Here is a 25,085-nt window from a genome sequence, read left to right as displayed (position 1 = left end):
TCTTGCAGCTCGTCTGACAGTTCAGACTTTCAAACACGCTGGATGTTGTCGCCCTCACCTTGTTTGGTCTAGCCTCACTGGGGACCCAGGCTGAGGCGGGACCTCCTTGCTTCCACAAGGTCCTGAAGAGAAGGCCTTGTGAAGGCCGAGGTCATTGGTGCTGGGAAAGTACTTGTGTTGGCCTCTGATGCATCAGAGAGAGATTGCCAGAGCTCGCTGCTGCTGATAACTTCTTTTACAAGCTTTCCGACATACTCTGGAAATGAAATCTTCACATTACTTCATTCCAAAAGGCTCCCCTCAAGTCACTCATTTGGGATGAAGCATAATACTTACTGTAAGTGGTAGCTGTTTTGATGGGGCACACTGTGTGATGGCCTTTTCGCGCCTTGGTAGTCTTCATCATCCAGCGTGAATTGCCTTCCTTTGTCTTCGCCTGGGACCGGTCTGCATTTTCATTGAAGTGGAGGATGGCAAGCTGCGTCCTGTAAGTTGAGGATATCGCATCGGATGGCAATGCTGCCTAATGATCTGGAGTACGTGGATGTGGTTACGTGCTGACTCTTGGAATAAACCAACTGCCTCTAGACAGAGGACAGAACTACAATATAATATTACCTTGCGAGCATCCCTGCTGGAGAAAATGCCATAGACTTTGGCGCGAAGTCAATCAAGATGCTGTGGAATGCCTCCAGAGCAAACGTTTGGCCATGGGGGGACATCTGTGTGATATCCTTGAGGAGACGCTTGTCCTCAGTGATGTGCTTGAATTGCTCGTATGCCTGGGACTCTTGAGGAAAAGGTATGCTTTAAAACAAGTTCTTTAGACAAGGGCAAAAACAACTCACTGGGGTCCATCCAAACTCTTGTCTCCTCTGGCATGTCGCTGTGGAGACACCTTGGGTACAGTCCACCATGTCCAGAGTGCTGGTTGATGACGTGATTTTTCATACTCCGCCAGACGTCGACGACCAGCTCTGCATTGCCCCCTCCAGCGCGGGCTGCCCAGTACATGTGGTTGGTAGTTGACTGAATCCAGAGGTCCAGCTCCTTGCATCCAGCCCGCTTGCTTGCCGCAGCTAGCTTTTTCTTGACACCTTAATTTTAAAAAGGCATATCAGGGAAGCCTGCAGCACATTCTGTGCAAGCAAGCATCTTTTCAATCATGCTCTCAACTTTCTTACCTTTTGAGATGTGCCAAATGTCAAAGTAGTGCTTGATCTTGGGTTCACGGGTCTGCATGTGCTTTCGTATGGCAGGGTGACGGTCAGTTGTGAGAGACCGGATCTTGATACCTGTGTTATGCATTGTCGGTGGGATAACGATAAATTGTCTACCATATAAACCTTTGTGGCATGCCATACATTTCTCCTTGAAGAATTCCAGCTGCTTGATTAGGCCTTCCTTCTCCATGTTCACGCTGGCCATTGCCTGCTCCGACTGCATGAAGACGGGTTTCAAACATTACATTCCTGTATTTCCACTCTACTTACCAACGGCTTACATAAATATTTATCACTGAATTACTGCAACAACTTTCCACAGACGTGTCTACTGACCTCCCCCAGCTGGACCTGGACCGAGTGAAGAATTCTGTTGATCTGCTCAACATGCGTGGTGTATGTCAGGAACTTGGCAGAAAACCCAGGGGAGTCAAATCGTCCATCACCGGTGACATCAACCTCTTGGTTGTTCAACTGGTCCATGAGTTCAGCTTGTTCTTGTAGCCAGATCTGTTCAAATGTTATTCCATTTCTTGACTAGCCCAGTGTAAAATTACAACTTAGTTTGATTGTGCACTACTGCAGCGGTAGTTACTACAAAACAACAAAAAAGTGATGTCAGGAGAAGTGTGTTCGTTTAATCTGAACTTCATTTCTGCCTTCTGGCTAACGAGAATTGAACTTTTTTGAAAACATCTGGTCAAGCTGGGGTAAATATATCAGTATGGTTTGTTGGTCACCTTTTCTATCGCAGGAAAAAGGAGGGCATCCTGATAGTTGTAGAAGGTCCGGTCACTTGGGACCTGCACATTCATGTGGCGCAGCATCCTCAGTGTGGAAGCTACATTTGCTCCTGAAAAGAGGAGGTGGCTGGACAGCAGAAGGTTTCCTGCTGCCCTTCCATTGATGACAGGCTGGCTGTTCCACGTCCGGACATGCTCCAGAGGACAGATGCTGATGACATTGATGAGGCTGCCTTTGGTGGTAATGGTGGTTTCACAAGGCCTCGAGCACTCTGGGCATGTCTGGAACAGCTCCCTCAGACAGCTCTCAAAGACCAAGAACTGCCGTTCTTCTTCTGGGGGGGCCGGTGTACTCTCTGCGGATGACTCACTGGAATCAGAATAGTGCCAACTGTTAGGCCCAAAACCCATGCAGCTGTGAAGAGCCCACCTTTCGGTATCGTCATGGTAGGTTGGAGAGTAGCTGGAGTCAGAGTCTAGCCTGTCACCCTGTGGAGATGTGCAGTCAAGTGGATCACTGCTGCATGTGGCCGGGACGAAGGGTGGAAGCAGCAAGGGCTCCTCTGTGACACGGCCAGGAGAAGTCGCAGCTGGCGTCACTGTAGGGAAACAAATATTCATCCACACAGAATGGACGAAATGCAATAAGGACTTACAGACAGCTTCAGATCTAGTGCTGTGTTCGACAGAACCATTGTCCTGGTACGGACCACTGCTGGCTGCAGCTGTTGAAAGCCTTGCCTCAGAGGGATCTGGTTGAAGATCCTTGCTCTGAAAGATGGTTGTACAAAGGCCGATCAGTCACTTCGGTTTACAAAGCTGGAGGTGGTGCAACATAGCATTTCAGGATTGCTCTACATTCCATGCCTTCACTATAAATACACCGATTTGGGAACTTGATTAGTTTCTATCGGGTGCACGGCATCGTGAATCACAGCATTTACAACCAAACGCCATGTCTGCGCGAAATTTGAGCGCGAACAATGCACCGTTTTAGCCGGCGGAAGCATTGTACGGCGCGCGTAAAATTGCCGAACAAGCTGTATATCAAAGTTTCTAAGCTTATTTAGCCGACCCCACACTTACGAACGCGAAGCACGGAACACTGTTACTTCTTTCGCTTCTGCAAATGATGACCATTCGCGTCATGATACAGCCACGTAACTTTTAGAACAAACTATATCTTCAGCCTGACGCATGTTCGAGTCAGCGATCCTACAGAACGACACTGTCGAGCCATGCTAAGAAAATTAATTCATAGAAATACTTACCAGTACTCTTTGGCGCTTCGGGGCTTGTTGCTCGGTTCCATCGACGACGGGAAGTCGAAGCGTGGGCATAGCGTTCCAACGCAGGCGAGAGTGACTCACGTCGGGCCGATGGAAAGCGCTTATCTCGAAGTGTTCAGAGCAGAAGCGGACACACTTTGGTAGCGTCTCGGTGTTATCGAGCCCCGCGCAACGTAGCCATGCACTACGTCGCGGTTCGTCCTTCGGCAAGGCGAACAAACGTAGGCCCTTGTGCCAATTTTTCTTAGTCCGATGAGGGCACAACCTCACCGCACAAACGTCCGGCATCGCGAAAATATCACTCGCGAACCGAACAACACTCGCAACAAAACGCGATGGCGTCCCACAGATCACACGAAAAAGTGTAGATCCAAGGATGTCGCAGGATAGCAAAAGTAGGAAGTGGGGCACACAGGACCTTCTGGGAGTAAGGACCGCGTGCACCAACAACCGACAAGTAAAAGAAGCGAGGCGAGCGCTTCCTCGGAGCAGGCCGAAGCCACCGCGGTAGGGCGCATCACTCCTATGGCAGCAGACGAGGAGAAAACATAGTCCGGCTGCTTCGGGCTTGTTTTTTTTTAGTGATACGCTCTATGAACCACAACTATGTCGCGGATTTATCAAATTATTGTATCCTGCGTGTCCAGAAAGAGTAATAGAAATTAGTTCGATTATTTTCGCGGTTTTCATTTCACTTCAGTCAAGTCATTGGCGAAAGCAAATAGTCCGCGCGTAATTTTATTTCTGTTGGCTTATTTTGCGGCTATATTATCTACGAATGCAACTACTTATTCACGGAAACTTAAAAAACAAAATAAAGCCAAAGCAAAGCCTCCACAGAGCTGACTGAAAGGCACTCGACGCGTTAGTAGACTCCGCCCATCGTATGAGGCCAAATTCAAAAAAAAAAGGCGGGAGCCGGACGTTAATTAGATTTAATTGAGGAAATCGGCCACACAGGGCAATAAGTCGCAGCTCCTAAGAATGCTGGGAACGTGTACATCAAGTTCCCGCGGCAAAAAGACATGTTCAGAATCCTCTTCAGTGCACCTTTAACACCACCGTACGCTAAACATCACACTATAGTATCACCTTGGTGAGCTTGTGGACAACCAAGAATGGCAGCTTGGCGGTTACCACTGGTTCCATGACGTGCCTCTCGGCGTCCATGGGCATCTTGGTCTTCTGTTCGCCGAACAGCGTATGACTCACGCCCCAAAAGCTGGGCTGTTGAAAAGGAGTAACACTGTAAGCCTATGGAAATTACTCAGAACTCCGGTCAATATTGATAACATCCTGCAAAATGCCCATGCAAGCCTTACAAACATTTCCTATCTGATGGGATTATCTTTCTTGCTGCATGTGCAAAGTGTCAAAGTGCGAAGTGGTCTGTAGCCATGAGAGGCGCTATACGAACCGCCATAGCGGTTTTTAGAGTATGCGATGTTATTGGCCGAATTCCAAATGTATTTTGCAAACGATCAATCAACACAATGATATAGTAATCCGGTGTAAGTAAAACTGCCACTCTAAGTGTGGGCTCTTTTTTTTTCTCCTTTGCAACAACCATCCGCTACCATTAGTTCAAGAAAAGCGTTGTATATACTTTCGTTTGCCTCAATGCAGATCTATCTTTATCGGGCTTCCGACTTCATATAAAACGACTTATAAAGGCTTAGAACGCTAGGCTGAAGCCTGTACTGTGACTTTTACTTAGCAAGGTCCGTGTTTTTTCTAATGATACATTTTATTTTGCAATGCTGTCAATGATTTTGGGGATGTTTTTCAGGAGTGGGCAAAGCATAAGGTATACAATATACCTTCATTTGCTACAGTTTGAATCTTCAACAGTATTTATTTCGGAATACATTATCGAGCCAGTCGGCTTCCTTAACATAGCCATTACTATGGTTTGTGTTGTGGGAGAGAGAGGTGTGTTCTTTAGGCTCTCAAAGCCTCAATAATAGGATGTGTTTACTTTTCTGCCCTGTGCGTCAAAACCGCGCACAACACTGAACTCCGAGGGAAACTTTTAAGGCAGAAAGCTGGGCCAGTTGGTGTCTAGATTGAGAGGACATAGTAGTAGCGCTAAAAAACAGGGACGACAGGGTAGAAGAAGACAACACAGGCACTAGTACATCAACTGACTTTATTCCCGAAAAATACCACGAATTTATAGGTGACAATCGGGTGCAAACAAAAATCAACAATCAAATCGCATGCGTGACGGCACTTCCCTATACAGGAACTTCGATTCTTCAGTAGAAAGGTAAACATTTGGTTTGCTCACACACGATTGCTTTTCCATGTGAATAATAAAGGCTTCCAATACCTACCGCTCCTTCTGGTCTGCATTTACATATATCACACGTGTCTGCTCAACCAAGGGGTACAAGTTTTTCAGTAAAGTTTACATCGTTTGCAGCGTACCGCGAAGTGTCCAGGGAATGATATAGCTCCTGCCAGATTCTTGTGCTCCATGAGGCGAACGTTGATACAACGGCCAGTTTGGCCGATGTAGCATTTTCCGCAAGACAGCGGAATTCGATAGACCACATTGGCCCTGCAGGCCGAAAACGGCTTCCCATGCTTGATGGGACATGGCAGTTTTCCGTTGCAGTCATCATTAACAACTCTCCAAAGTTTTCCGAGTTTGTTGGGTGCAGTAAGCAGTACCCTGATATTGCCTTTCATGGCCACCTTTTTAAGGCGGTGCTGGTGAACATGGGGCAGTGCCACGCATCTAGCCCGTTCGTGAGCATGTTGCTCAGTCGTCGGCTTTTGGTCTCCAGCTTTTATCTTGTATATCAGGCTCTCGGCGACCGATGCCACAAATTCCAAGGAAAAACCTGCCTTTGTCAAGCGACCCGCCTGCTATTGTACACGCTCAAGCACCTTGTGCGAGCAAGACTTCTCTAGAGCTGCAAGAAGGCATGTCTTAGCAATGCCTCTTTTAACCAATTTGGAGTGGGCCGGATCAAAATTCACAATTCATTTTTTTTGGACCCTGGCCGGTACATGTGGCAAACGTGTGATTCACCAAAGAAAAAAAAGAACATCAATAAACTGTAGGGAATACCATTATTTTCAAGTTCATGGGTGAAATTCAGAACCCGGGCACAGGACTTAAAAAGAACTAAAGTATGGTGGATTAGATCCTCATTTCTGTGGTCTTCACGTTTTGCTACTACAAGAAAATCGTCTACATATTTAAAAATCCGTAAAATCTTGTTGTCATTGAGGCGCGCTTCAATGCGTTTGTGCAAACTCGCTAAAAACAGTTCACTAAGCAAAGGGGCGATGCACGAGCCTATGCAGACGCCCTCGCGCTGAACAAATTTCCTGCCCTCAAAATTAACAAAGGTACTAGAAAGATAAAATTCTAAAGCGATAAAAAATTTTCCAGAGAGATTCCTACATTATTTTGAAACCTGTGCCTGTGTTGTCATCTTCTACCATGTCGTCCCTGTTTTTTAGCGCTAACTATGTCCTCTCAATCTGAGGGAAACAATGAATCAGTAGCGATCTTCGAGTAGCTGAAGTGTATTTCGACGCGAATAAGCACAACAGGAAAGCTAAAATGGCACAAGAGCATATAAAAACTTAGCAGGATACAGTGCCATGCATAAACAGAGTATAGCAACCAAATCAAAACGAACGATGGCAAGCAGTAATGTCGTATACCGTAAGGACATACGTCCTAGGAAGCACCAGCTCAAAAACAAATAAAAGTAGATTAATATGCGCGTAGACATGCAAAGTCAGGTTCCTTATTATTACAGGAAAAATATTAACGAAATACGAATAATTATTCCTATGCTATCATAGAACAAGTGGCAACGAGCGAAGCGTATTTATTCATTTTGCAGCTCAGGTGCTTCAGGTTTCGATGGCAGATGCCGCGGCTAGCAACATCTTTTCTTCCCTTTGTTAGTTTTTTTAATAAATACCTAATATTACTTGTACTACTACTAATGGTAATATTCATTTGCCAGAGATGCCTCATGACACTTGTTCTGGACTTTCAAGGTGTATTTCGATCATATGATACATTTAATCATTCGCATCTTTAAGATACAACTTACAAATTGCTAGCATTCACACGTTTTCTTTTCCTCATTATTATGACGAGAGCGTTGGTTGCCACCAAGACGGCCGATTGTGCACTTTTCGAATAACAAGGTCCTTCGTGCACATCTTCTTAGAAGTTGTCGGCAAAAACTTCAGCATGAAAGTCGAGAACAGTTCGAGCTTTCTGCGCCTTCCAACCCGCGCGCCGTCGCCTCGCTTTGGCCGGAGCACTCACATCGGTGAAGAACAGCGCTCTCTCGGGCACCCCGTCGCCTCCGGGCCACACTCGGTCGATGTACATGGTGAGGAGCAGGCAGACGCCGAAGGTGGCCATCATGGCGTGCACCATCTTGTACAGCGTCACGTCCAGCAGCACGAACCGGTTCAGGTCGGCGGACGTGAGGAGGTCGCCGCCCAGCTCCTCGTTGATGAACATCATGGTGAAGGCGTACGTGAGCGCCACGTCCGGGATGAGGCAGCTCAGCAGCTGGAGCAGGCGCGTCATGTCGATGAACTCGATGGAGTAGCCCACCAGCGCCACCACCGGCAGCAGCGTGGAGGTCAGCGTCATCACTACCACCGAGAGCGCGGCCACGCCGGCTGCAGGCAACAATGCGCAGCCATATATAGTCACCTGCGATGGCAACACGGCTTACAGCAGTCACAACCATAGCAGCACACCTAATCTGCCCAATGTTGGAAATGTATTGGCAAAGCCCGGTGCTACAAAGGTTTGGTTTATTGGGTTCTAACGACCCAAAGCTACTCAGGCTATGATGGACACCGTAGTGAAGGGATCCGGAAATTTCGACCACCTGGGGTTCTTTAACGTGTACTGACATCGCAGAGTACACGGGCCTCTAGAATTTCGCCTCCATCGAAATTCGACCACCGCGGCCAGGATCGAACCCGCGTTCTTGGGGCCAGCAGCCCAGCGCCGTAACCACTGAGCCACCACGGAGGGGCGGTGCTACAAAGAACCAGAGTGTAACCATCCATTTCCAATATTGAACTGATTACCTGGGCTGCTTGGGAAGGTAATGCTTGATGCGCGCGCTGTCATAGTTCCCGAAGTTTACGATTGCTCTTTACAGAAACAAAAGTTTAATTTATGCAGTTTAAGGTCCCAAAGCGGCTCACGCTATGAGGGACGCCGTATATAGTGAAGGGCTCTTGAAATTTCGACCACCTGGGAGTCTTTAACGTGCACTGACATCGCACAGTACACGGGCCCCTCGCATTTCGCCTCCATCGGAATTCGACGGCCGCGGCCGGGATCGAACCCACGTCTTTCGGGTCACCAGCCGAGCGCCATAGCCATGCACTGAGCCAACGCGGCGGCTCCTAACAGAAACGTATTCAGCTTCTTGGACGTAAGATTTCGCAGACTTACTTGCGTTCGCACTGGTTAACTAACCTTGGTGACAATAGAGGCCGGTCATATCTAAAAGCACCCAGTATACACGACCTCGTAAAACATACACTACACACAAGGGAGCGTAGGTTATCAAGGTTAGCTTAGATGAAGAAGGCTCGGACTTGAGCTGAAAATTTAGTTCTCTCTCTCTCTTAGATGAAGACCTAGTAAATGAAAAAATGAGGTAGCGTAGATATAATACGGTCTTCTGTGTGCAATCTGCAACAATGCAATACTACAGCGGTTGCACACAGCGCTTCGCGTGTGCATTTGTACACGTTTTTGCTTTTTTTGTTATTCTACTTGCTCGCTTGAGATTAGTTTAGATTAGTTTAGGATCAGCAGTTGCAAGGTGCTTGAGTTAACCGTACACTAGTGCACTGACACGTATGCACTCCGAGTGCGGTCGTTGCAAAGAAACCGCAATATAAGGCTGCTCTTGCGATAAAGTAAATCTTCAAAGTCGAGAAAGTTAGTGACAACGAAGAGTCCCGTGACATGCTCACGTCTGGTGGCGAAGCTGGCGATCAGCAGGCAGAGCGCCAGCGAGGAGGCGAAGAACAGCGTGACCAGCAGCAGCTGCACATCGATGCTGGTGGACTGGAACACCGCGGTGTACGTCCACACCAGCGCGGTGGGCACGGTGATGAAGAACAGCTTGGTCAGCTCCACGACAAGGTTGCCTATCCAGTAGACCCAGCTGCTGACGCCGTACGCCTCCATGAGCCCCTGCCCGAAAGAAGCGCGCAGAGGTCAACCATCGGAACAGCTGCTCTTCACGGTAACATCTCCAACATCGTGGGCGCACAGGGGTCGACAGAACGATGTACAGGACGTTTCATCTAAGACTACACAATTTTTAGAAACAAGGTTTTTTGAGTTAAAAAAGCGCTTTTTCGGAAGCATCGTCAGCGGTGTAGTACATCAGAATGCTGCTAAGGCGTGCCAACTAGCAGGCTGGTTAACTAATACTGAATAGTTAACTTTGTAGCTATTACTATTAGGCTCCTTAATTACTGAGAGGCGCGAAGCCCGCCGTAAGTAATGTCCATATCAGTTTTTAGAATTTCGAAAACGGGGTTACCCTCGGCGCTGTGGCATAACAACTTTTGCCTACATCGCGCCAAAATACATGCTCTTTCCAGACGCTTGCAGGCAAAGCAACCTCTCCAGTCCACATAACTCGTCGAAATAGCCAAATTTTGGTGGACCACAGCGCCGAGGGCAATCGCGTTTTCGGGATTATGAAAACCGATACTGATATTACTTACGGTGGACTATACACCTTTCAGTAATTAAGGAGCTTAACAGTAATAGTTAGAAAGTTAACTATTCGAAATTTGTTAACTAGACTGATAGTTAGCACGTCATGGCTGTATTCTGGTGTATTCCTCCGCTGACAATGCTATGCCGAAAAAAGCGCTCTTCTAACTCAAAAACCCTATTTTTAAAGACTCTTTAAAACCATAGGTGAGACTCCCTGTAAACCAAGAGAGCAGTGGGTTGGTGAGGCACGTTGATAATGATGCGACGCGTTACCAAATATCCTCTTAAGCACGGAACAAAAACTTGACACGAGGACAACAGAGGCTGTTCAGCGCTCAGGAGGTTAAAAGTAGCGCTGGTAGATGGTGCTGATTACGTGAGTGAAAAAAAAAGTTACAGGGCGCAAGGAATAAGAAATAATGAAAATGATGAAAGTTGTTTCACGCCAGAATTTGGAAATATTTGGCAGGTTCTGCAAGAAACGATTAGCCTTGTTCTCTTACCCTTACGAACTCTGCTCTCTTGTTCCATTTTCGCCACGTGCCTGCTTCGCCACGTGCCTTTTTCGGATTACATATTTGTTTTCGTTATTTTCATGTCATGTTGATCTCGCCAACCTATGTATATATATGACGCTGTTAAGCATTCGCGCTTTTTTCTGACGAAGGCCGGGACGGTTCTCTTTCCGCCCAGCCTGTATTCTTACATGATAGTTCGTGCTTTTTCGTTACCATAAAGAACCAACTATAGGCCGCACTACTGTTCTCATATATTATTTTTGTTTACATTCTTGATGCGTCGTGGAACTTTTCCATTTTAAAAGCAATCTCCTATTCCACAAGTAGCTCAAGTTTTAAAACTGTTTTTTGACAACGTGCTCGAGCCATCCGAGCTTACCAGTGCTGTCGGGTTTGAAACAAAGCTCACGATAAACTGATGCGCGATTGAGCAGTAGTGGTACGCATGTATATATAAGGGAAATCTTTACTGAAGAATCCAGCGAATGCCCTCATGATTGCTGTAAGAGTAGTAGTGCCTATGCGCATACCTTCGCTCCGCTGTTGACCTCCATGGAGACTCGGTAGGCGAATCCAGGCAGCGGCATGCTCAGCACCAACACGAACGGCAGGGAGGTAAGCACATAGCCGGACAGACCTTCCTTGCGAACCAGGTTCACCTGAAAAGTACATCCTACCTGTTTTGCACCACCGCCATCTCTCCCCCCCCCCCCCCCCCCCTTTCCGAGCTCTTTACCCTCTATCTTTGCTCACAGGGACCTTCCCTGGGTTCAATAAAGGCGGTATGCAAGTCAACCGACACCTGACATCTCTATCATAAAAAAATCAGGGGGCACTTTGACTGTCTAAAGTGCGTAGAGGCGAAAGCGTTTTCCGCACCTAACCTAACCTTGCCTATGTGACACTGGTGACGTCACCACCGGATGACGTTACACATAATTGATGACGAAGTAATGACAAATCACTAATTCGTGGCTAATTACTGATTAATGACTAAATACTAATTAACTGATAATTAATGACGCTTAAGCTTCGCCTTTAGGAGTGGAACGCGACAGCGTGTTGTGGCGCTGCCATACAGTCCGCGGAACGCCACCACCCGTTCGGCGCGATGCCATTGCCCTTTGAACGCAACGCTTTTTGAGGAAAGGAAATGACGTAGTAATGCTCTGTCATCTCGGTGGACACCCGAACCGCATCGTACAGGAAGGGAGGAAGTGGGAGTGAAAGAAGAAAGAGAAAGAGGGGCCGTAATGAAGAAACTGAAAATTGTATTTGAGGAAAGGAAATTACGCGTTAACTGTCTCGCATATCTCGGTGGACACCCGTCAAAACGCGGACACATCTGCCGACACGGCTGCCGACACGGCTGCTAACGACAGTATGAGGCATTTAAGGCTTTCGCCTTAAAAAAGCGACAGTGGGACTTCCCGGGTGATCCCAGCTCGTCAAGAGTAAAAGCAGAGGTGCGTCTCAAGGTACGATGAGTATTAGGAGTGCGCAAGTCAAACTTTTGTTGCGCAAGCAACACTACGCGAGTCGCCGAGCCATTTCGCGGAGCTGACGAAAGGCCATACTGAGCATGCGCGAGGAGCAGTGACGTCACATGGCGCACAGCTGCCGCGCCGCCGCCGTCGCTGCGCGGGTGACTCAGAGGCATATCAGAGGTGCCGCCGCCGCCCTCGCGGCGCTACCTCGCTACCTCGTGGTAGCGGCGCATAGCTAGCGTGCCGGGGCCGCCGCCGGTGCCGCGCGCTCTCCATCGCCTCTCTCTCTCCTCGTTGCTTTCGCAATCCTCCAGGGTTAACCAGAGCTAAACCACTGCCAATTTCATTTCGAACCGAATCGAATATGAACCGAACAGCGAAAGAAACGAATCGATAACGGATCAAATATTTGAGTGATTATTCACTATCTGCGTGAATATTGGTACAAAGGAATATTCAAGCTGAGCAGCTGAGCGCTATATAAAGGCGGAGATAAGAATCGTGAAATTCAAGCTGTATCGGTTCAAAGATGCAGCACTGATTACCACTCAATATTAAAAATCATTATATTAATTATATGACCGTCATGTTATACGCATAAAAAATTCATTTTTGCCACTCTGATGACGAGAACGAATAAACTCGAACGTGCCTCGAACGTGAGTTTGAGCCATTGCCTCCAATATAGGGTATTAGGGCAGGGCTTGCTATATCTGGATGAGCCCTGAGGCGCTACATGTATGAGTATTATGACCACCGCCATCCAAATGGACCGCGTCGCGACGCGGGAACCTCGTTCCCGCAGGGACGGATCGCGGTATCATGCTGCATGTGCGGCGTCGAAGTGGGCCCTGTTTTCGAAATAGTCGGCGAAATAGTTGTTGTACGACGTGCCCTAACTTCGTTCAAATTATTCGAAAGCCATTCGAAAACTTGAGAACGGATTCGATTCGATGCAAATAATTTTGAACAGGTACCATTTGATTCGTTCGGCGAATCGAATAAGAGGATAATATTCGCGAACCCGTACTGAAAAGGTGGCCTGTGTCGAAAAAGACGCTATACTCTCTGTTATAAGTTAGGAAGTAGCCAGAAATTAAATACAAGTGTCGCCACCACCGTGTGTTTTCGCAAGTTGTATGGTGGCGTCAAAACAGTTTTATACACTTGCGGATCCCTGAGGCTATAGGCCTCTTGCGCTGGAGTTTCAGGTAACGTGGCGGCGCCTGGTGGCGGCAAGGAGAAGTTGGCTGGGTAGTACCAGGTTGGGTCAGTAGTGAGCCCTGGCTGTGGCGGCGCACCTTTCTAGCCTGCGTTTTGCGTCGATTCGCACGTTTTTCTGCACTGTTGTGAGTGCAATAAGGATCGTCACTTGTGACCAACCACCCCGCGGCCTGGCCGTGGCTTAGTATTTAGAAAACCGACGCTCCGTGTGCATCAGCACGAAACGCAGGCAGCAGAAGGAATCGGCGACGCCGATCCGCCCGAGAGACCTCGTTCAGTCTCGAAAAAGCGTCACCGTCGTTACTGCTGCGTCGTGGGCTGCAACGAGCAAGAAGGTCTGAATCCCAGTATCAAATTCCACCGTTTTTCTTCAAGGTCTCAGGAAGCGGAGCGCCGGACGCGCTGGATAGCTGCAGTTCGACGCACTCAGTAAGCGAACCTTCGCGTTGTGCTGGCTGCTTCGCCTGCCTTGATGTTTCTTTGGTTATCCGCGTTGCTGAAATTCGTTCTTTCTGCACATGCAGTCCGGACGGCAAACCGTGGGATGCAGTGCCGACCATCAGGGTATGCAGTCGCCACTTTGTGGGTAACGAGAAAAACAATTCGGCCAGTCATCCCGCATATGTACCTACAATCTTCCTCGCAGTCTACAGCCGGCCACATCCTCCTTGTGTTCGTGTTCTTTTGGCGCTTACCTCTCTCAAAAAATGTATATGTATACAGCGAGCAGCCGCATATGCAGGCGTAGAATGAGAATTTATGCATTCTACAACAGAACTTGTCTAGTAGATCCCTACATAGGCAGTTGGACCAAGCAAGCAGCAAAGCAGCAAAAAGTGTACGATGACAATCACCAAACAGTAGGGAATGCACAACAGAGCAAGCAGCAAAAAGTGAGAAACGAACAGCATAATTCAAAGATCATATCAAGGGAATGCACAACACAGCAAAGAGCGCAAAAAAAAAATACATTGTATAATTCATATGTCATGTCAACATCTCACTTCAGATAATCACTATTAAGGCAAATCGACAAATCAGCAGGCATGGCTGGTGATTCACGACTAAAGACCCGGCCACTGCGACAATTGAGACAATTCTACTGGTGCAACGCGGTGAGGTGGCCAGGTGCGTGCAAATGAACACAAATGGGCGGGTTGATTAGGTCCGAATTCGCTACGCACTACGAGCAGCCCAGCGTCAAGAGTGAAATGTGCACATTGTCGACCTCAAACCAGCACGTATGTGGCAGCGCGGCATCACTGATAACAGCGAACGTGTTCGAGCGATGTCGTTTTAAGGATGAAAAGCTACATCAAGAAAACGACATCAAGCGCGCAGCGCACGAGCTCGCGCTGCAGCGTTATTCGGCTGCGAGCTCATATATACATTGCATCATGTTAGCATTTGCTGAAGGAACAGATGGCGGCTACTACAAGGCAAGCATGACTACTTGTTTAGCGAGATGCAGTCAAGAAAGACTGCAGGAGGCCCACCGTTTCGTGGCATGCTGAAAGACCGCTGCTGGCGCGGCGTGTACCGTCGTGCGCTCGAGCAGTCCCGTATACATGTCTGTTTAGAACTGCTGCGAATTCATATATTGCAAGTATTTCATCGCGTTGGTCCGCTTGAATCTCGAAGCGTGCAGACCTTATCTGAAGTTCAACTTCGTACGCGACTCTCTCCACTTGCGAATGACACCGCGTTGAAACTTCGCCGCTTATTTCTTGAACAGAGTGCACGTGCTTGGCGTTGCATAATTTCTTCCCTTTACACAGCGTGCCAGCCCTGAAAAAATCTTCGGCGCCCGATATTCGTTGTAGGCCATGGCACAGCACAAGCGAAAGTCGCGGGTCCATACTGCCAACGTGCTTTCCGAAGCAGACGCCAGAGCCCGGTACTACCCAGCCGAGGGCAGAGGGCGCTCTTTAGCACCATTTTCGCAGCGCCCCCTGGGCAATGCAAGAGGTCTATAGGCTGCACCTCGACTACCCTTGGAAACAGTGATCTCTGAGTCTTTCTGAGTGTTGACATCACGAGTTTAAAATAAGTGGAGGGAAAAACTGTTCCATTTTTTTTTCGTGCAATTGTCTAAAAAAAAAATCATAAATGCATAAATGGAATCATAAATGGAATCAGCACGGAATGGAATCGAGAAGGAATAAATGCATTACAATGGCCAAGAATACCCATTTGCTGCGGGATGGCCATATAGATCCGGTGCGCCATTATCATTCCTAAATATTCTTCTGCACTACAGCTGTATTTAGCGCTGTTTGCCGCGTCTCTACTAGGGGGTAAAAATTCAAAAGTGGATCAAAGAAAAAAAATGGTTTGCCATCCTTGTCAACAAGGCAGGCAGGCTTACGTATACATAGCAAGGGACACTGCACTTGGCCACAACCAGACGCTCAACGATGTGTGCTTAAAGGGGAACCGTGCCACAGAATGAAGAAAAAATGTGCACGTGTGTTGCTACGAGGATGTACTGACAAGTTTGGCTTTTACAGCCAAAGTAAGAACACTTTAAGGGTTCACACAGCACGTTCATAGTCGGTCTTTGGTATGGAGGTCCAGGGAGCATCCAACACGATTACAAGTCGGTGAAGGAAAGGCACTAGTTTCTGCCACTATAGTTTCACGAGAGCCTGTAGTCTTAGGTTTTTATACTCCCTGTTCAAGACTTTATGCATATACCCCTTCGATTTGCATTATTTTCTAAGGCAACAACCTTTTTCTTTCTAAACGGTGATTACGAGGCATTTAAACGATGAAATAAATGAGGAAATGTAATGTCGACCAAGGGTAGAATAGTGATGGCTGCTGTTCTAAGTATTGTCAGGAGTACCAAAACAAGAAAAGCACGTACATTCCGTTTCATTGCGGTTGCATTCGTCGCTTGCAGAACCGAAGCCTCTATCTTCCTGATTACATCGACAGGGAAGTAGGGGTCAGGCGCCGATGACCAGTACACTAGAAAAGAGGAGGAAAAGAAGCAATGAACACTTTACCGAACACGGAGCATACCTAAGTAACCGCACTAGAGCAGCTAGGTTATCACTCATGAAATGCCAAGCCTTTCAGGGAGCTTTCCGAATCATGTAGAGGCGTCACAGAATCACCACTCAGTGCTCCTCAAAGTACACGCTCAGTACTCGTGAAGTCCACCGAATCGCGAGAGCGTGGCGAGCTTCACTTTTCCTTTACTTCTCGCTGCATTCGGCCGATGCTGGAACCGTACCATGCACTACTTCAATAGCTTCCGACTGGTCACGAAATTTGTCACCAAGTTTCTTATGGGCCAATTCATGAGAGGCGCCACTCTATCGGCACAGCCGGCCACAGTCACAGTCCCATCTGGATCCTGGCAGGACCCTTGCCTACGGATAGAGTTCAGCCAGTGTTAGCAAACCACGCGCTAATAGTAAGCTGAGGTCATCACTGACTGTGCTGTATAAAAGCTGCGCCGCGTATGTCTGGAACATAATGAAGTTTTTATCTTATAGGACTAGCGCCTTCGGCATAGTATATATATATATATATATATATATATATAGGATGCGAAATTGAGAAACGCTTCGTTTATTGGGAGTCGACGTTTCGGACAGAGCCTGTCCTTTTTCAAGAGTCTTGAAAAAGGACAGGCTCTGTCCGAAACGTCGACTCCCAATAAACGAAGCGTTTCTCAATTTCGCATCTTATTTTAAACTAGCAACCAAGTACGTTTACCTTATTGTGCTATATATATATATATATATATATATATATATATATATATATATATATATATATATATATATATATGTGTGTGTGTGTGTGTGTGTGTATGTGTTGACTCGGTATAATGCTTTCTGGTGCACGCGCGTAAAATATTATTTGATCGTATTTTGTGCTGTAGTGCAAGAATTTCTGCAGAAACTAATCTAATCATTGTGTGTAATTTTTTGTGTGATTTTAAACCCCTGTACGCTGCCATCAAAGGGGGCAAGGGCCTTAGTCAAGCTGCTTAACTAGCAGCTTTTAGTCCTTGCCCTCACATTTTTTCTGTACCAGGATAAATGTGGAATAAATGAATGTGAATGTGAATGAATGTGAATTTCCTTTCTACCCCCCCCCCCCCCCCCCCCCCACGGTATTGCATACATTGTACTGGTAGCTCTAACATAACAGGGAACATATGCGCATTCGGCCAATGGTCAGTAGGTATGAGCGAAAAAGCATGGTTTTTCCTTTGTTTCCTATAATTTTCGTGTGGACAGATAAAGCTGTGGTAGGTACTACGGTCAACTAGAGTGTAAAAGCAAACGCAAAATTCCTGCTTGCTTGCAGAATGACTGCTATCGTTTATGTTAGACCTCCCTGCACAAACTAAACTTCGTCTATGACTCCATTTTGCCTAAGCGATAATAAACCACCTAACACATATATAAGGTCCTGCGCTAAGCAATGATATAACCCGTCTCTGTTCGGTCACCCCTTTCATGCGTCATGCTGATGCCACTCGCGGTATGATCTAAACGTTGAACACTGGCGGCGGTGTGTACATCAAGACCAATATTAAGTGTCTCGTGCATTGTTTGCCTTTGATATTTGCCTATACGCTTTCTTGTATGCGCAGAAAGCCTTCGATAAGCTTTTTACAGCCATAAAGTTTGGTGCATCTATGTATTTAACGGACACTGAAAAATCGCTCCCGTGCGGTCCCAGAGGGCTGGTCTCCATTCCGCGGCCTCTAAGCATCAGCAGAATTGTCGTCATGGAGCCACAGCGGCGGGTTATCGTTGGGACAAGTTTGACGTCTCAGTTATCGTGCAGCGTGAGGCAAGAAAATGGAGCGAAAAACAACAAAACGAGTAAGGCCCATTCCCTGAATGTATTCACGAATGTCGAAAGTCCGTAGCATGTGTACTACAGAGTTAAGTTCGTTAAAAGAAAAAGTTTCACCATCTTTTTGTTTCTCTATGTATGTTGTCAAAGTGTAGAGGCAAAGAGGCTTGCTTCTAAGACGTGTAGTGGGGCTCTTGTAGCGTCCATGGGGGCCCTAATACTTGGAAAGGGAGGATGACAGTTCCTCTCACTTTCAGGATATTTAGTTCAGTTTAGTTTAGTTTATGGGGTTTAACGTCCCAAAGCGACTAAGGCTATGAGAGACGCCGTAGTGGAGGGCTCCGGAAATTTCGACCACGTGGGGTTCTTTAACGTGACTTTCAAGATATTTGAAACGCTGCAGATGCATAACGATGCACACAGCATGGACTTGGCTCTACTTTTGACAAAGGGTGCACTTCAAGTGTGCAGAGCTCTGTCGTTGGCTTTTCCGCTGTTCTTACCGCGGTAAGCCTCCTTTGTGACAATTTGGTACAAACTATCATTCATATATCTAAATAAGTATACAGCAGGAGTGATAGGCAGCAGCGCTACTAAACAAACGAGCGCGCAGGCACGCCGACTCGGCCACGGTCTTCACCACCTGATCTACTCTCCTCAATACGGTCCCGCAGTGGAAAGAAGATACGTCAGAAGAAGACAGAACTAGTTATTTCTTTCGCAGCGAACCCTCCAGTTTGGGTCCCTGACCTCCCGTCTTCGTATTAACGTATTAGTGCGTCACCTCACGTTTGCCTGCCGAGCAACGTATCACGACAAAGAAATGGCGCGAATAAACAGGATAATGAAAGGGAGGCAAAACACGCACCTCAAGAATGGCCTTCTGCGTCAGGAAAGGTGTGGTTTTTCGAAAAAAGTGGTTGTATGAAAGTGTGGCGCTGGGCCACTAAATAGCGCTTACCGTAAAACAAAATCCCATACTATGCCATACCGTGCCGTGCATCGTACCATGCCATGTACTATAATAAGGGAGCAAATTACTCATTGGCATCCTCCCAAGCGCAACCATATGGCTACAAAGGAAAGCTATACAGCTTCCACAGAAACTTCGTAGTTAAAGAAAAAATTATTCTGGTCCTGGGTTCTAACCCGGGACCACTGCTGCGCCTAGCAGTCTCTCTACCAACTGAGCTAACCGGGACGGCTAGTAATTTGCGCCCTTATTACAAATGCACTCCCCCTTGGGGGATTCCCCTAAAACATTTGACCACCATATCGTACTGTACCGTTCCATACACCGCACTTACCATACCCTACCCCACCGTACACTATGCCATTCCATACCAACTCGCCCAGCAGCAAGATCTGTTAGCGTACCGAGGAATGCTTCGCGGAGCGTGCGCTGGCGCTTGCCGTCCTCCTTGACGGGCAGCGCTCGCGAGAAGTCCAGCTCGAGCACGGAGTACGCGTACGACAGCGTGGCCGGCAGCAGCAGCTCGAGCAGGGTGATGACGTAGTGGTGGTGGAACTGCGTCACTAGCAGGTTCTTCCACAGGAGCAGGTTTAGCTGCTGCAACACGCGCACTGTGCCGGCGCCCTGGCTCGGAGGCGGCTGCATCGTCGCCATTGCCTGCGCAGCACGACGGCGGCGCATTACATCTTTAACTTGACGATCGATCGCACCAATCCCATCCTGCTCTCGTGGACCATCCTGCTCTCGTGGAAGGAGCGACTGGCCGATAACACTGCCAGGGGTCCGTTGTTGACTGTACCGACAAGCGTATAAGAAAACGGCCCGGAGGCCCGTTAGTGAGCCACGAGTGACATTGTACAGAGTAAAACAAGGGACGGCACAAAGCCAACAAAGCAGTGTGTTCATCAACTGAACCAACGTGGCGGCCACCGACGCCTCCAATGGAACCCCGGAATAGAGTCTCCAAAAAAGGAGGGGGCGGGAGTGCAAAGCCTCATAACTGCTACCTCCGCTTCTTACAGCTCCCAGAGAACATCTGTCTTTGAACTGTGCTTAGCTGTCCCCTGGCTAGCGCTACAAGAGAGCCTTGAGGTTCTTACTTGGGGGGTTCTGGCAGCTTCACTGGGTTGCTCCGGCAGCGAAGAAACGCCGCAGCCAGGTCTCACCGCGATCTGCCTTTGGTCAGCTGGCCAGGACAGAGTGATGCTCGCAGACACTACGGGGACAGCAAGGCAGGCGATCCCTCGCCAAGGTAGCCGCGAAGAAGCGATGGGCAGCGCTAAGATACCCTGCTAACGGAGGACAAGGCGAGAACACCAGCACGTTCGCACGCGCGCGCCTTCTTCTTCGATCTTTTCTTCTTCACTTGCCGGCACGAGCTGTGGGATAATAGTTTTGCATATTCTGGTGGCTGCACGCGCATTCTGAAAGCTAACTGACAAATGGAAAAATTGTGATAGCAAAGCCGATCTAAATCATATGGTTGGTTTTATGGGGTTTAACGTCCCAAAGCGACTAAGGCTATGAGAGACGCCGTAGTGGAGGGCTCCGGAAATTTCGACCACCTGGGGTTCTTTAACGTGCACCGACATCGCACAGTACACGGGCCTCTAGAATTTCTCCTCCAAAGAAATTCAACCGCCGCGGCCGGGATCGAACCCGCGACTTTCGGGTCAGCAGCCGAGCACCATATAACCACTGAGCCACCGCGGCGTATGATCTCCACCGGCGGCCTAACTCCCGCTCCTTCCGCTAGGGGCGCTGACGTCACATCAGCTGTGAGAGCTGGGGCTCAACTCGTGCGCTCGCTTGCGGACGCGCAGCCTCCGCCGGCGGTATGCTTCGCATCCTAGGCTTAACCACAAGCTAAGCCAGGCCATTTTTTACCTTGTAAATATGTAAATAGATTCATTGAAAGTGTACCTCTCCCCCTGTCCTTTCTACTGTCCCCTCACCACTTTTCTTTCACTTCTACTATCTGCCTGCTATCCTTTATTTCGCTGCCCCAGCTCAGGTGCTTCCTGTCTCGATAGCAGATGCCGTTGCAGCAAATATTCTTTTACCTTCCGTATCAAATGCACAATAAATAGCCACTTACTACTACTACTACGACGGACGCCAGAGCGGTAAATTGGTAAATTCGTTTTTGAGGAAAGGAAATGGCGCAGTATTTTTCTCACATATCTCGGCGGACACCTGAACCGCACCGTAAGGGAAGGGAGAAAGGTAGGAGTGAAAGAAGAAAGAGAGAAAGAGGTGCCGTAGTGGAGGTTGGTTGGTAACAACTTTATTCATAGTCCTGCAGAGCTTTCGCCGACGGGGCCTTAGGTCTCCCACGTGGGGACGTCGAGGCGCTGCCTCGCCGTCGCCTCGCGGGCCTGCTGGACGGCCCAGAGTTGGTCCCCGAGGCTGGGGCTGCGCAAGGCAGCGGCCAACCGCGGCGGGAGGGTTCCGGAATTAGCACCGTGAAGGTTTTTATTACAGTCCCAGAGCATGTGAGTTAAAGTGGCTACATTGGCGTTGCAGACCTTGCATATATTTGTCGGGTATGTACCGGGGTAAAGCCTGTGGTATAGTTCCGGGTTGGGGTACGTGAGCGTCTGCAGTTGTCTGAGGATCACCGCGTGCGCCCTGTCCAGCTTGTCGCTGGGCGGAGGGAAGGTTCGGCGGGCCAGGCAGAGGGCCTTGGTAATTTCGTTGTAGCTGGTCAAGCAGTCTTTGGTGCTATTCCACGGACGACGGTCGCCGGCGCGGTTCGCGAGCTCGCGCGCCTTGGCGTGTGCCGTCTCGTTGCGGTTGCGATACGTCCTCGATACTTCTCCCATGTGCGCCGGGAACCATTGAATTCTGGTTTGGAATTCTACCTCCTGCTGGACTTGCCGGTTCCTCAGGACTTGGGCCGCTCTCTGTGAGATCCATCCTTTGGCGAAGTTTCTAACCGTCTGACGCGAGTCGCAGAGAACCACGGTGCACGTCGGATCCGTGAGGGCGAGTGCCACCGCCGCTTCCTCCGCCTCTTCTGCGCGTTCGCACGCTACACTTGACGTTATGCGCGTTTTGCCGCACGAATCGACGACCGCAACCGCGAATCGCGAGCGTTCTGCGTATTCCGCGGCGTCAACGAACCTTGTCCCCGTATCGTCTCCATGGCTGTGCAGGAGAGCTCTGGCCCTGGCCACTCTTCTTCCCCGGTTGTGTTCCGGGTGGACGTTTCGTGGAATCGGGTCGACTCTTAGCGTTTGTCTGATCGCGTTTGGAATGGCGACTTTCTGGCCTTGTTGTACGTCTCCGGAATAATTTCGACCACCTGGAGATCTTTAACGTGCACTGACATCGCACAGCACACGGGCGCCTCTTGCGTTTCGCCTCCATCGAAACGCGGCCGCCACGGTCGGGTTCGAACCCGGGTACTCCGGCTCGGTAGACGAGCGCCTTACCACTGAGCCACCGCGGCGGGTACCATAGCGGAAGGCTCCGGATTAATTTCGACCACCTGGAGTTCTTGACATCGCACAGTACGTGGACATTTTGTTATTTTGCTTCCACCGATCGATCAATTGATTGATTGATTGATTGATTGATTGATTGATTGATTGATTGATTGATTGATTGATTGATTGATTGATTGATTGATTGATTGGAAACGTTTATTCAGGAATTGGAAGGGTGATTGGTCGGTTCCTCAGTTTACGAATCCATTGGCTTCGGCTGCCGTTCTGGTACTGAGGGTAATCGCTAATCCAGTCGAGACAATCTTAGACTTCAAGCAACCAGATGACCAGGCAGGCTTTATTAAAGGTTAATCGACAATAGACCATGTTAACACTATAAATAATGTAATTGAGAAAAGCACAGAATATAACCAACCCCTATATATTTCTTTCATTGATTACGAGAAAGCATTTTATTCAGTCGAAACCTCAGCAGTCATGCAAGCAGTGCAGAACCAGGATGTGGAGGAGCTTTGTGTAAAAATACTGCAAGATATCTGTAAACGGCTGCACAGCCACCATAGTCCTCCTCTGACTGAAAAAATTCCAATAAAGAAGGACGCCAGGCAGGGAGACACGAATTCGCCAGTGCTATTCACCGCCTGTTTACAGGAGGTATTCAGAGGCCTGAAACGGGAACTGTTGGGGATAACAATTAATAGAGAATACCTAAGTAATCTGCGATTCGCTGATGGCATTGCCTTGCTAAGGCACTCCGAAGATGAATTGCAAAGCATGATCAATGACTTAGACATGCAGAGGAGAACAGTGGGTCTACAAATTAATGTACAGAAAACCATATTGTTCAACAGTATCGGACTAGAACAGCGATAGCAACTGGTAGCAAGGTGCTGGAAGTGGTAAAGGTAGGCAATGACCGCAAATCCGGATCACGAGAGGGAAATAACTACAAGAGTAAGAATGGAGTGGACCGCATTTGGCAGTTTCTCTAAGATCATAAATGGCAGTTTACCAATATTACTCAAGAGAAAAGTATAAAACAGCTTCATTTTACCGGTACACACTTATGAGGCAAAAACGTGCAGGATGACGAAAAGGGTTGAGCTTAAGTCGAGGACAACGCAGCGAGCTATGAAAAGGAAAATGATAGGTTTAACGTTAAGACACAGGAAGAGGGCGAAGTGCGTGAGGGAACAAACGCGGGTTAATGACAGCCTGTTCGAAATCAAGGGGAAAAAATGGGCTTGGGAAGGGCATGTAATGCAAAGGCAATATAACCGATGGTCGTTAGAGGTAACGGGCAAGAGAAAACAAGCGTGTCAGGGGGAAGTTAGGTGGGCGGGTGAGATAAAGAAGTTTGCGGGGATAGGGTGGCCGCGGCTGGCACGGGCCAGGGTTAATTGAAGAGATATGGGAAAGGCCTTTGCCCTGCATTGGGCGTAGTCAGGCTGATGATGATGATGATGTGATGCCTATGTGTGGCCTGGGGCAGGCTTCCATCGCTAAAAATGGGGAGCACTTAAGTTTGGAAAAGAGAAAAGATTCTCTATTCAAAACATGCGAAATTCTTCCAGAATATCGTAATATCAGTCTCCTCTAGTTGACAACCTCAAGACCTCCGCTGCCGCGTTTAAAGGTCTCTGTCCACTGCTAACTGCTTTAAGTCACTATGCCCTGCGGTGGGATTATGCCTCCGTTGCCAGCTACGCATCCTGTATATTGATCGATCAACATTTCGATCATTACATATAAGAATGCTTATTAAATACACAAATAAAATGTACAGAATATACAGAATAGAGATCATTAAATATACAGAATCCGGGGTAGGTTAGTCTACCCTGAAACTTGGGCAGAAATCCCGCCCTTAAAAGGGTGCGCTCTTAGAGAGGATTGTTTACTCCCTTTTTATTCTCTTGCAGTGTAACTCATGTTCACACTGCACTTTTGGAAGCATGTCGAAGCTACTTTATGGCGAACTGCAGAACGTCCGATTGTAGTCGAGCACATCTGAAAAACTTGTGTTCCATCTCAATGATGACGAAAAGATTCGCGATTCTCAACGCTACAGAACGTCTACCTGAAAAGGGCAAAAACTGCAAGCACACCCGGCCTATGGTGTGCTTACAGGACATAGGACAATATGAGGGTACCCGCCCCACGCATCCTCACCTGGAAGAGGTTCTTCGCAGCCTTATGCCGCGAGGCACGACTGACACTCGTAAGAACACTTCCGACAATGGTGTGCGGCGATGTGATGAAGCATGTTGCATATAAAATTTGAAACACAACTACAGAATGCTTGCAACAACTCAACTCAACTCAATGCTTAGGAATCAAAATGAATCAAGTTTGACGTGCCAATAGGTATTTGATATATTACAATTGTAAGGTTTATAAATGGGGAAAGTTTATCTTGTAAACACCACAACTGTTGTAGCAGACCGCAGTTAACTTGGGGAAAGCATCGCCGCATTTATAGCCGGATACTTGGATCTAGCAGTTCTACATAACGCTGCAGGTTATGCGTAGAGATTTGAAGGGCCGAAGAGAAAAACAGAAAACTTGAAGGCTTCCAGCATCATTAAGTATTCG

At 48.1% G+C, this 25,085-nt stretch overlaps 2 protein-coding genes across 3 annotated transcripts in view; both read right to left on the bottom strand.

Moving 5' to 3' along the window:
* Window positions 1–19,683, bottom strand: part of LOC149363849 (phospholipid-transporting ATPase ABCA3-like) — a 53,180-nt gene extending 33,497 nt beyond the window's left edge. The window contains exons 1-6 of the mRNA XM_089568614.1: window positions 19,443–19,683; window positions 16,108–16,211; window positions 11,058–11,186; window positions 9,250–9,472; window positions 7,562–7,926; window positions 4,348–4,482 (exon numbers count right to left, since the gene is read on the bottom strand). Of these exons, the coding sequence (XP_089424740.1) occupies window positions 4,348–4,482; window positions 7,562–7,926; window positions 9,250–9,472; window positions 11,058–11,186; window positions 16,108–16,211; window positions 19,443–19,683 (1,197 nt within the window). The remainder of the gene's footprint in view (window positions 1–4,347; window positions 4,483–7,561; window positions 7,927–9,249; window positions 9,473–11,057; window positions 11,187–16,107; window positions 16,212–19,442) is intronic.
* Window positions 75–4,114, bottom strand: LOC149363850 (uncharacterized). 2 transcript variants are annotated; one of them, XM_089573804.1, is made up of 11 exons: window positions 3,238–4,114; window positions 2,623–2,737; window positions 2,397–2,565; window positions 1,964–2,336; window positions 1,560–1,733; window positions 1,365–1,440; window positions 1,185–1,295; window positions 849–1,097; window positions 619–790; window positions 337–485; window positions 75–256 (listed from the first exon to the last, which is right to left on the bottom strand). In XM_089573804.1, the coding sequence occupies exons 1-11, from the start codon at window positions 3,541–3,543 to the stop codon at window positions 75–77; spliced, it is 2,076 nt and encodes a 691-aa protein (XP_089429930.1). In that variant the 5' UTR covers window positions 3,544–4,114. The 2 variants fall into 2 exon arrangements, with proteins under 2 accessions (XP_089429930.1, XP_089429931.1); XM_089573805.1 differs by having other exon boundaries at window positions 109–269; window positions 1,185–1,440.
* Window positions 19,684–25,085: the final 5,402 nt, after the last annotated feature.

Source organism: Amblyomma mixtum, chromosome 2, assembly GCF_055824585.1.
Source record: "Amblyomma mixtum isolate Tamu chromosome 2, ASM5582458v1, whole genome shotgun sequence".
Classification (NCBI taxonomy): Eukaryota; Metazoa; Arthropoda; class Arachnida; order Ixodida; family Ixodidae; genus Amblyomma; species Amblyomma mixtum.
This window is presented reverse-complemented; position numbering and strand designations above follow the sequence as displayed.

Coding starts and splice junctions, on each gene's coding strand:
- LOC149363850 (XM_089573804.1), bottom strand. CDS start 3,543: ATGCCGGACGTTTGTGCGGTGAGGTTGTGCCCTCATCGGACTAAGAAA. Junction 1,098..1,184: donor CATTTGGCACATCTCAAAAG/GTAAGAAAGTTG, acceptor TTTAAAATTAAG/GTGTCAAGAAAAAGCTAGCT. Junction 257..336: donor CAAAACAGCTACCACTTACA/GTAAGTATTATG, acceptor TTTCATTTCCAG/AGTATGTCGGAAAGCTTGTA.